Source organism: Rhea americana, unplaced genomic scaffold (genome assembly GCF_003343005.1).
Source record: "Rhea americana isolate MKP2758 unplaced genomic scaffold, rheAme1 scaffold_284, whole genome shotgun sequence".
Taxonomy (NCBI): domain Eukaryota; kingdom Metazoa; phylum Chordata; class Aves; order Rheiformes; family Rheidae; genus Rhea; species Rhea americana.
The window spans coordinates 332,325-344,402 of NW_028186406.1; the positions used below are offsets into that span (position 1 = coordinate 332,325).

Consider the following 12,078-nt stretch of genomic DNA (forward strand, 5'->3'; position numbering starts at 1 on the left):
TATATAATAACATATACAGGCATATATATGTGTGTCCTGCAGTCACTCCTGGGCCGTTTCAGCTCRGCGTGGTGCAAGGTAGTGAAGCACTGCTGAACGGTGGAAGGTCCCTGGCAGCTCTCYGTGAAGTTGCTGCTGGAGAGTCCTTGGGAAAAGGGGTTTTTGCAGCCCCACAGCAGGCACACGCCGYGGGCTGGGGGGCACGGAGAGGCGGGCAGGAGGCCTCTGGGGCGCCTGTTCCTCCCTCTGAGGGCTCACGGCGACACGTGCAGCGAATTCTCCCCTATGTCACGCCGGACACCTCGACGGGTGCAGCCTGCAGGCAGACTGCCCTTCGGCGAGGCAAACCCCGGCCAGGCTTTGGAGATGCTTTTGCTGTTTGCCCCGCGGCCAGCTGTCCCACAGTCGCCTCGCACCAGACCACCACGCACGTGCTGGCGACCGCGGCCGCCTCGGACGAGCCTTCTCCCACGCTCACCTCGATGCCTSTGTATGTTGGAAGCACGTTCTCGTGCCTGCAGCGTGTTTGTGAAAGAGCATCRGCCAGAGCACCCCTGATTTAAGAGACCGCAAATGCAGCTCCAGGAAAGTTATGACAGCGGGTTTATCGCAGTTCTTTGGAGCTGAAACGAGGTTCAAGGCAAGACCCAACAAAATTCTGAGGGAAAGAAAAATACAGATTTTATTTGGCTTGTGCTTTCAGGGCAGGACACACAGTGGCACGTAACAAGCAATACGACACGCAGCCTGCTCACGAGTGCTTTGCACCGGAGGAGTTGGAGACCTGCCCCAGCGGAGAAGGGAACAGCCCTCGCGAGCCAAGGAGGGGCAAGCGCTCACGCAGCTCCGTACCCAGCGCCGGCGAAAGGGCCGGGGGGCTCCGCGCCGGGCGGCAGCGGCGAGGCAGCACGCGGGGAGCAGCTGCCGCTCGGCCCCGGGGCTCGGGCTTTGCGGGAGTGGGGGGAAGCGATGGCAAAGTGAGGAGCCGTGGGGTTTTCACGCCTGCGCGTCCGTCTCGAGGCTCGGAACAGCAGCTTCCGTAGCAGGAAGCTTACTTTTTCTTCCTGCAAAAAGCAGAAGGAGGGGAAACATGTGAACGTGCAAATGTGGGTCCTGGGGGAGGAAGCTTCTGCACGGAGCCAGGGAAGTCGCCGCGCTTTCCTCGGGGCAGGTGTCCCCTGTGGGGACATCTCCTGGCCACCGCTCCGCCACGATGGAGCCGGCAGTGCCAGGAACCAGGGAAACTCCTCCGGGTACCAGAGAGGGAAAGTTTTACCAGGCAAGCACGAAAGCACGACCGTGCTCGCTACGGCCAAAGCCTGCTCCTGCCCCTGGGGTGGGTTTTTCTGGTGTATTTTCAGAGGCGCGGTGCTGGGCAGGAGCAGGGGAGAGCCCGACCCGCGGGTGGCACAGGCTTGCGCCCCTCTGCCTCAGGGCTCGTCCCCCAGCAGAGGCGGCCTCAGAGAAGGTCCCGGCCCCAGGAGACGCCTTGCCACTGCGAGCCCTTGTCCCAAGCCCGTGGACATGGCGAGATGCTGCCCAGGGATCTTCTACACGAGCCTAAGGGCTTTATTAAAGACACTTACGTGCTAGCAATACGTTTCAGTAGTTTCTTTACCCAAAGGGCCTCAGGATTCACACACACCTTTGAGGAGGTTTTTAATTTAATTCTGAAACAGAAGCAGAGTTTGTGACCGTTACACTCCCTCCAAAGGCAGGTATTTGAGCAACCAGAGGGCATCTGCGAGAAACAGCTTTCTCCGGCTGTGTGGGGGAGTCACAGAAAGCTGCTCACGGAGAGAGGCAACAGGACGGTCAGGAAAGAGGAAAAACCAAGATGCAACACATCCCTGCACCCAGCAGAGACCACCCTTGAAGCCCAGAGGCTGCCACCCAGAGGCAGAWTACTCTGCAGATCTACACGCTCAAAGCTGCTGGCAAAGTCTTAGTAAGGCCGATGCACCCATTGCTCTTCCCTCAGCATCGATGGGACAGGGAAAACATGTGTCAGAAGGCAAAAGGAAATTGATGCTGAGCAGGTAAATGAATCTTACACTTTCATTTAACAGGCTGCTTTAGCTAAGACAGAAGTGACGAGAGCAGGGCTTGCACTGAAATGCTGCCTGCTCTCAGCAGTGCTGTATATTGACAGGGAGAAAATAGGTCTTGGTTATGGCTCCTTCCACCTAGGTGCCTGAAGAGGCGTTTCCTCCAGACTGCAAACACCGCTACTGGGGAATCACACTTTCCCCTGCTCGAAAGGTTTATTCACATCATCAGCACCTCATTTCTGGGGCTACAACTCTGGAGGGACCGAAGGAGGTGGGAGATGCGTGGTGTTTCCTGGGTCTGGGCAGGCTGAAAATGCCACCAGAGCGCTCCRCGGGGGCAGCGTCACCCTTCTGCTGCTGAGTTGGGAATCGCAAAATCAGTGGTTTACTTGCAGCTTCCGAAGGAAGTTCCCCGCAGAACGGAGGTGGCAGCTGGCGCGGTGCCTTGCGCCCCTCGGCCAAACCAACTCCCGCTGAAGCCCTTCCCGCAGCCCAGGCAGGTCAGCGCCCAGGCGCATCCTTCGTCACAGTCGGCCCAAAGTTTCTCAGCCCCCCAACTTTGAGTGTGGCTGAGATTGCTGGCTTTTAAAAAGATTTAAAGCTTTTTTTCTTTCTCTCTCTCTCTTTTTTTTTTTTTTAAAGAAAAAAACGGAAGTGGCAAAGCATGGTGCTTACAGAGAAAAATGCTGAGCGCTGGCACTGCCGCTCAGAGGGAGCTGGAGAAAAGCAGCCCCGTGGCCCCGCGGYGACAGCGAACGCCGCAGCAAGGCCCTGGTAGCACTTACATGATTTCTGTGCGTCTGCAGGTGCTCCCCACCGGTCTGATCTCAATGCTTTCGTACCGCTTCGGGCTGATGTAGTCTGAAGTCGTCTTCAGGCACCTGCAGTTCAGGTTTCCGTTCATTTCCAGGATGGCTGGGAAGGAGAGAAGGCGACAGCTCACACAAGCAYGCAGTAACCCATTAGCGATGAAGAATTACCTCTTTCTGGGGCTTTTTTTTTTTTTAAAAAAAATGTTTTAGGGGCCAGCAGGAGAAACAGCACTGCCTGCGTTTCCGCACCCGCGCCCTGCGAGAAGCCCTCGGCTTTGTGCAGATCCCGCCGGCCCGCCGGGAGCTCACCTGCGCGGGCCGTGCGCGCCGGCAGCAGCAGCAGCAGCATCAGCAGCAGCAGCAGCGGCGGCAGCAGCAGCGGCGGCGGCAGCCCGGCGAGCCGGGGGCAGCCCAGTCCCATCCTCGCCGCGCGCTCGTCCCTGGAGCCGCTCCGAGGCGCCGGGGCAGAGCGAAGCTCCTATTTATTCGGGGAGGTTCGCGTGCCCGGCCCAGCCGGCTTCAAACCCGAGCGGTCACGGCCGACAAGCGGGGCGTGAAAAGCGGTGACTTCACTCGGGGGACGCCCCGGCGGCGGCGGGGCAAGGCAGCGAGCGGGCGAGCCGGCTGCCCGCCGCCCCCTCCTCGTTAGCCGCCTCTGCGCGAAGAACGTCGCTCCTCGCTCCCTGCGCTACCTGCTCTCCGGCCGCAAAGGAGAATCCAAAATAAAGCTGGAGCATAAACCCCCGGGGCAAATGGGGTTTTCTGCCTGCAGCTAGATATTTACATATTTCTTCAGCGGGGCGATAATTCCCCGTGCTATTTTTGCCATCTCTTACATCAGCAAGAAGGCTTTGCAMAGCACAGTGGAAAAAGTCCGAAGATCTCCACTCTACCTTTCCAGGCACCCCAAAGCTAGTGCCCCGCTGTGCCAGTAAAACACCCCGTAAATGCAAGCGATCGCCAGCGCAGCAACGCCGGCGAGAGGCGCGCTCGGAGCACGGGGACGCGGCGCGGGAGCCCCCGCCGTCCTGGTGCGCATCCTGCCACGCCGCGCCCGGGCCGTCCTCCGCCAGCGTAGGGAGCGGAAACCCGCCCGGGCACGCGAGGAGTCCCGGCGGCCCACGAACGCCGCTAACAGGCTCGTTTGACTTAGATCCCCTTTCCCCCTAAGCCGGGCTGGAGCAGCACCGTACTTCTGCGCTGTCAAAYGCAATGGAGTTCGAGCCCTTGAGGGCTGACTGTAGGTATTAACACGGGACGTTGCATTTAACRCACACCACCGGAGGTAACCAGCGACCATACGTGCAAGTCTCCTGCTGATCTGAGGGCCAGCCCCATCATACTGCTATTTTTGGCAGCTCTGATAGAGGATATTCAATGGCCTTTTGCGTTGCCCCAGGGCTGGGGCTGCCCGCAAGGCAAAGCCACCAGCCAGGAAGGGAAAGGGGAAGGGGACACGCGGCCACAGGARTGAAGCAGGGAGGAAGGAAGAGGGTGGCAGAAACACGATGTGGTTGTGTAATAACATTTGTAATTCAGAGCTTTCAMATCACGTCAGTATTTTATAGAGTAACGCAATGACGAAATTAAAAAAAAAAGGGGGGGGGGGGGAAGAAAGTCTTCCACAAGTCCATAGAGGGATTTGTTCTTCTCCGAGGCGGGGCAACAATCTTGTAAAGTCTCAATTTTGCATTCAAGAAATCAAAGTCAAAAATGGGCAAATAGGAGTTTAACTTCCCATAGATCAGGGTCCCGGTGAGCCAAGGSAGGGTTTCCATTAACTGTTCCCAGTGTCCCATCAACTCGCGGCTCTGTCAGTGGGAAAGGAGCTGTCATTAAAGCTGGATTTTGTTCAATACTTGCAGTTTTCAGGTTCCTTGCAAAATGCTGTTAAGAGAGTATTGACCTGAAGACGGATTCATGTGGTTTTGCTGAGTAGGGGCAGGGGTCTTTTTGCAGAAGAGTCTCCAAAACAGTGGGGAAGGGCAGGCGTTTCCCCGCCCAGAGCTGCGCAGGCCCCGGGCGACGYGTCCCACTTGCTGCAGGAAGCTGCCCATCCTTGGCCACCCCTAAGGATTTCATACCTTAGGGGCTGTCCACAACACGGGTGAAGCGGTGCTAACACCCAGGGATGGCCCAAAATTTTAATGGGCCCCTTCTAGCGAAAACAAACGGCAGTTTTCAGCTCCAGTGATGCTATTGGGCTGGACATCTCTTCATGATGTAGTGGGGATGAAACCTGGGCATTTCTCAGGGAGGTCTGGAGGGCCTCCTCTTCGCAACCAGCATGGAGAAAGGTGTCTGTGGCGTGGAGGGGCCACGGCAGCATCTGTCCTCCTGTCCTCCAAATACCAGAAGTGGGACAAAACGATGTGCTCATCCCCAGGGTAGCAAGGAAACAACAGTCATTACAGCATCATCCAATCCAGCAGGAGCGACTAAGGGCACCTCTCACCCTGCCCCAGCATGTGCAGCTTCTAGAAGCTTTATTCTGGGAAGCTAAACAACCACAATCTTGGTGCAGTTGATCTAATTTTTATTAGACCAACCTCAGTGATATCACACACTCAGCACATCTGTCCAAATCCTTTACCATTTGTTATTGGGAAGACGTATGATGGATATCCAGCTAATCTGTGGACACCATTCTTAGGTTTATCTAGCTATATGATTGCTGCTTTTTTTTTCTGGGGAAAAAAATAAGGCAACGCAAAAAAAAAAAAGTTAGGGGCCAATTTGTACAGGGCCTGGTTTGCATATCAAGAATAAGCCACTCTAATTTTGGGTGGGGCATTGCATGGCCATCATTGCCCACACAGCTACAAAGAGAAGCTGAGCGTAACCAGCAGTTCCTTCACAGACGTGTCCTATTGATTCATATCTAAACACAGATTTTTGTAGCACAGTCCAGCTCTTGTTCAGTTACTGAAGTGACGTGCTTGGATTTCCCCCGGTACACAGGGCAATCTGTTGAATCCCCACTGTATCATACCAGAATATGCTGATTTGACCAGCTGGTCCCAAAGCTCTCRAAGTTTGAGATAGAAAGGTGAAATGGATGTGGACGTACCATAAGAACTTCAGGGAGATTCTGYAATCCCAGGTTTTTAAGTGGTTTTGATAGCAGTGTTTTTGATGCATGACTATACTGATTAACATTTTGGTGTTTTCTCAGGAAGGAAGAGTATACAGTCATTGCTGGTGGCTAATGTTTCTACATGCCAAACGGTAATTCCGAAAAGAGAAAAGAAGGGTAAGGATCTACCCTAAGACTATATTTAAGCTAACCACTTCCTGGATGCCAGTAATTCAGAAGAACAGCCCTCGTATATCGCTCTGTGGATTTACTTGTGCCATCGCCATCTGAAACACGTTAGAAATGACCTAGCAGCTTGTGTACTTACCGCAGCAGCTGTATCGTCGCAGGCAAGATGGCCAAGCACGCTGTAACAGTGATCGCCTTCTCTCACTCTGCCCCACGTCCGAGCTGCGACAGTTCAGGCACAGGGCGAGCCTGACCAGTGCTGCAGTCAACCAGTTGTTACAAAGAGCTTGATTTGAGTCACTTCGGAGTTTCGTTATTTTTTTTATTAGACACTGTTTTCCCCTGGATCTTCTGGAAATCCCTCCTATGGCACCTCAACTGAAGGCCTCCAGGGATGCAGTGCGAATAGCTCCCAAAGGACAAGAGCATGGCAAGAAAGTAATGCTCTGCTGTGTGCCTTTGCTGCGCTTCTGCAGATGTTAAGCAGCTTAAAAACATGCATTTTTGTCTTGCAAAGCTATAAGAGGCCTCAAGCTAGTTCAGCAAGGTCTCCTTGAACACAGTGCAAAAATATATCACGAGAAATGAGAGGGGACTCAGGCAAACCCATAAGGAAGGGAGAAGAAAGCTCACACTTTTTGACAGAGGGAGACTGGAGAAACTATGCTCCTAAGCTCTCTTTGAAAGAATGAGAGTGAAAAAGGTGTCAGAGTGTTTCCCAACAAACAAGGCAAGGATGGAGCAAGAACTCGGTCTGTAACGGCAATTTTGGAGATGAGAAGCAAACGATCTGAGCTAAGCACATCAAGAGAAGCAAACCACACCAGGCATTTGCAACGTCAGACAAGAACAGACACAAACCCAACCCTGGCATCAAGGCTGTGGAGATGTTGGCTCTCCTGCCCTYGGAAGATGATGTGGGCCCTCAACAAAATAGTGCATAAGGATTCATAAAAGGCTGCATTGCAAATGTCTGCAGTAAGTGCAGCTGACACTGAACCTGGAGCGTTTGGGCCATATTGAAACTGTTAGTTTGTTGCAAGTGAAAGTGAACTTTCCCCTGCAAGCCACCCAGTACACCTTTGGCTGACAGATCACAACTGTTTGAAAATAGAAAAAAAAAAAAAAAAAACACGTCTGAACTCCAGTCACATAAAAAAAAAAAAAAAAAAAAAAAAAAAAAAAAAAAAAAAAAAGACAGACACCAACACACCAACCCCAAACCCCCAAATGCAGTGAATTGTCACTGCTGTGGTTTGTGGTGCATCATCTGCTGCAGAGATAAAGACACCTTTTGCTGAAACATGAGGGCGAGTTTCCTGCACACCTGCCTCTGTGCTACCCACTTAGGTAGTGTGTGAAAACCCCTTCAGGGGCGCACGGGATCTGATCTCTGAGCTCATTTGCTGCTATTGTGGAAAAGAGTCCCCATCCGTTTCATATAGTGTCCAATTTCCAGACCTAGGCYCCTTCCACTGTCTCCCTCCAAGAGACATCCATCCTAGCTGGGATGTCCTCACATCATCTTGTGCCTCTGCTGGCTCTAAAACACATTCCCAACTAACTTGTGTTCATTTATATGAGAAAACTCGTTTAGCTAAATCATCATCTTCCCTGACGTCCTCTCTTCTGGTCACATTTTAATAAGAGGAGCTCACTTATACAGGGAATATATACTAGGGAAAAGAAAACTGACCTCAGAGGCACTAGACTGAGACTGGACAAATCTGAGCGTTCGCAGTCTGGCCTGATGCCCTCTCACAGGCACCCCCAGGCTGCTTTGCCCCTAGGTCGGYGGGCACGCAAAGGGGCGAAGGCTTGACACAGCAGTATTGCGGCACAAACCACCGTTTCAAATCTAGAAGTCTCTCTCCGAAGCCAACAGCCGAACGTGTGGGTCCGCAAGGCCATGTGTTGGTGGTTTCCAGTTCAGCCAAAACTCAGCCCCGGAGTTTTATTTGTAGTCAGATGCAAAACAGATCGAAATTACTGCCCCAAACTCCAGATATAGAAATGAAATTTAAACATGAGAGTACCAGAATTAGAGAAAGCTGAGTAAAATCAGCCCCCTAGCAAACTAACTCACTTATTTTCTTACACGGAAGGCATGCGGACGTGCCAGTGAAATGGCATGGGGAGAAAACCTCATTTTGGCGGTGTAATCATACCTATGCTCTTYGCCTCTGCAAGGAGATGAAAAAACTACGTGAAAGTATGTGCATTTTTAAAAGTATGAATGGAGCATTTGGCATGGATCTACTTGAGGGCTAAAGAAAGGAGRCACAAGGAGCAAGAGGGCTGTTTAAAAGAGAAAGAATAAGGAGGAAGGATGAGGAGTTTCTGCCCAGAGAGGCAAATGGCACCARGCAAACACAGGAGAAAGTCCTGACTGCTGTAATCTTGCCCTGCACTCACTTGCACTTGGTACTAGAAAAGCATGCAGGAGAGGGACCCCCAAACTTTCCCCTTGCCCATTTGCATGTGGGCACACACGAAGGAACCAGTCTAGACGCTGCAGGTGCCTGGGGGCACCGTTAGCTCTTTGCATAGGGGTGTCACGCGGCGGTGACAGCCTGCTGTCTGTCGTTGGAGCAAGCCCATGACGAGTTGAAACGAAGTCCGGTCGCGTCAGGGAGAGCCAATGAAGTGCAAGCCCAGGCGTTATAAATGAGATGTGCCTGTGGACACGGCCTGGCTGCACTTGTCGCACACTGGGTAGAGGGCATTGGAAAGCAGAGACCAGCGCTGCTGCAGGGCAAGGGAAGGTCAATGTGATGTACTCCACAAGATCTRTTCCTTTAGCACCTCGGTCTTGGATCAGCAACAAAGTGGTCCAGCGTAATTATCCCAGCTAGACTAAAACGAACTCTGGGAAACCCCCCAGTGAGATGTAGTCTGCACCTCAGCAGCGTATTTGTGAACTTGTCACCAAACTCAACTGCAGTCGCCACAACTCAGGACACCTTTCCCTGGAACAGAAAGAGGACACTAACACGGATGAGCTTGACACTCTGGCTCTTGAGAAGACTTGTGCAATGGATGTTAAAGACAAGATGCTAAATCAGAGGGCACGGGATCCAGCCAAGCCGCCAGTGCTGGTAGGATGGTGGGTATCGAGCAGGTTTTCACTGCAGTTCAAGGTTTTAGTCATCTCTTGCGTCAGGCAGTACATCAGCAATCGCACCAATAGCAGGACAACGGGCAAGAAAGAAGGGCTGGACCCAGGGGACTGCTGAGATTCAGAGGGAGACGTCTGAGCTTTCACTCTTGGACCTTTCTGCCCAGGACGGGAAGAAAAGAGATTCCAGAAGTGTCATGAGGACCAGAAAGAACGAACTATCAGCACGCAGAATACAGCAGCGCATCGCCCCTCTGTGCCAGAGGGAGCAGCCTGGCAAAGGTGCATTTCACCACTAGAGCTGAAGTACATCCAACGTGGGCATCTTATTTAGGCAAATGCTTAGTTTCACCAGCAGTCTCCCAAGGACAGTTAAGGCAAGATCTCCTCTCTTCCTCCTCAGAGGCTGAAAACTTGGTAAATACAGCTAGAAACACACAGGTTTGGTTAGAGTATTGTTTTTTTTTTTTTTTTTTCCCCAAAACCTTAGCTGTTTCCATTTTAGTTGAAGTCAGTAGTTAACAAGCTGTTTCTGTCTGGCTTGCAGAATAACCCACAACTACCATTTCTGGTATAGCCAAACACAGTTTTGACCTATTTTATCCTGGCTAAGTCAGTACAGTAGCACATATAAAGAAAAGCAGCATCTCTGCTTCTACCTTGGCACAAGCTTTCTCAGTCCCAAGAAAAAGCCAGCCCAATGTCTAGCAGCACACCGTCGCTTCACGTGTATGTTAGAGACTCATTTCCCTACAAATGTCACCTCTTTCCAGACTATCTGAAGTTGATTATCGTAGCACACACGACGTTTYTCTCTGCCATTTGCCACCTGTTCAAAGCAGCATTTACAGATCTGGTGCTTGCACTAGCTTGGCATTTCCAGTCTGACTGAGCAATGCTAGGTTTATTTGGCSTACTTGAAAAGTTCATGAGCTGTGCAGATGACAAATCCACAAGCACTATATAAACCACCTCACGCTTCACGGATGGGACTGGTGTCAGTTCCCTGCCACTGGGCTCCATGGRGGCACTAGCGATGGTCCTACCTGCAGAGAGATGGACAAGTGACCACCACACACGTCCTGCCATCAGTCAATCCCTGCTGAAGGGTTGGGCCGCAGAGGGCGACAGGGGACTGCAAGGGGTGGGAGGCTACACCTCCTTCRGTCAGGTGTCTCCTCGCCTCTTCTSCTTGGGGAAGATGCTTTTCTTTCCCCACATTTTGCCTGCAGTCAACACAAAAGTCATTAAAAAAAAAAGCATGCTTACAGTGCCCATCCCCTAGCACCACTTAAGAATGTGCATGGTAAGGAGGGGAAATCCAGACCACCACAGAAAAGGAACCGCCTTGGTGYGATACAAGTGTCTTTGGGGAGACAAGCAGACGTTAAACTCCTGGAAAGCCCCTTCTTTACTGGTGTCTCAGCCCTGGCATCCCTGAATCAGCACTTCAGGTGCCAGGGCCTTGCAAGTGCTGCTGAGCCAGTGCAGCTACTCGAGCCGAGGAAGAAGAAACTACAGCCAAACTTCTGCAAGAGTTTTGCATCTAACCAGCCYGGAGAATTGATACTGAAAGAGTTGCCTCACAGCTGAAATACTCCAGTGTTGCTTCAGGTTGGGGTGGGGAAAGGATACTGGAAAGCGAAACCAAGAAGCATAAACCCACAGAAACCATGAAGCCTGCTTTGATCTTTCCTCAGCTTTTAACTTCATTCTCATTTACAAAACACACCTGGAAAACTGATAAATCTAAAAAGTTACAGGGCACAGCCTGGGTTTGGATCCAGACCATTTCTGATGCTATTTGCGCATTTCCCCTTCCTTTCACACCCTGCCTTTGCGCGGCTCAGATGACTGCTGCTCACAAGCAAAGAGTAGAGCATCACTTGGCTTGATGTTTTATTGCATGAAAAAGATTTTCCACCCACAGTTTAAAACTTCCTGCCCCTGCCTGCCAAGCATAAAAGAAAAACTGAGAAAAAGAAAAAGTGGTCTTCATCTAACCAGGCTGATTTTTCAGGCGGATTTTACCAAGCAGGAAAGCTCCTCACTTGGTTTCAGCCCTCAGAAGAGAGATGTTCTGATTAACTTCTCTTACTATTTATAGACATATGAACTTAAATCATGGCCTTAGGGGGATTCCCTACTTTATCTTCAGCTCCTGGGGGGGGGGGAAGCTGTCTATGACAAATGCTTAATTTAACACTGCCAGCTTCCTGGCATAGTTTTTATGAGCCTTTTGGTCTTTAGGGGAGGCTTCAAATAACTCCCGCAGCAGGTGGTTCCTCACAGTTCATTTCCCCAGTGCTCCAGAAAGGATTCATTACTGTTCTCCTTTTTCTGCTCCTCCCATGCTCCTTTCAGTATCTCCCTTTCATCAGTGATTTCTTTCTTTAAGGTCAGAAAGGACTGTTGCAGGCCTGTCTACATCAGCAAGGACTGTGGACCAGCTTGAGCAGATCTGCAGAGCATTCGCCAATCTGAGGGCTGGACATCCAGGCTGTACACATATATCAGGGGCTTTTTGACTTTACTCTAGATTAATTGCAGTGTGGCCCTGTGGACTGAACACCTGTCAGAGGCTGGACCTCTTCTGGATTAGTTTCACTGGAAAGTAATTGAGTTACTGCTCTTGAGGATCACCTCGTAGGATGGAGTGAGCAAGCATGCTGGGGACCTTTGGTTCAGAAAAACCCTCTGTGATCTGAACTGAAACACTAATGCACCCTAAGATTACTTCAGCCCAAATTGCCACAACACAGCAAGCCCCAGATGGTGTCTTCACTCCGGATCATGTCACACACTGAGGAAGGGAGAGAAGGGCAGCTGCAG

At 51.5% G+C, this 12,078-nt stretch overlaps 1 protein-coding gene across 1 annotated transcript; it reads right to left on the reverse strand.

Annotated features, from left to right (window-relative positions):
- Positions 1-819: 819 nt before the first annotated feature.
- LOC146593679 (interleukin-8-like) lies at positions 820-10,470 on the reverse strand. The gene is made up of 4 exons (XM_085308854.1): positions 10,293-10,470; positions 2,837-2,966; positions 1,587-1,670; positions 820-1,064 (listed from the first exon to the last, which is right to left on the reverse strand). Exons 1-4 carry the CDS (start codon positions 10,333-10,335, stop codon positions 1,052-1,054), a joined length of 270 nt encoding a protein of 89 aa, XP_085164980.1. The 5' UTR covers positions 10,336-10,470; the 3' UTR covers positions 820-1,051.
- Between the last annotated feature and the right edge of the window lie 1,608 nt (positions 10,471-12,078).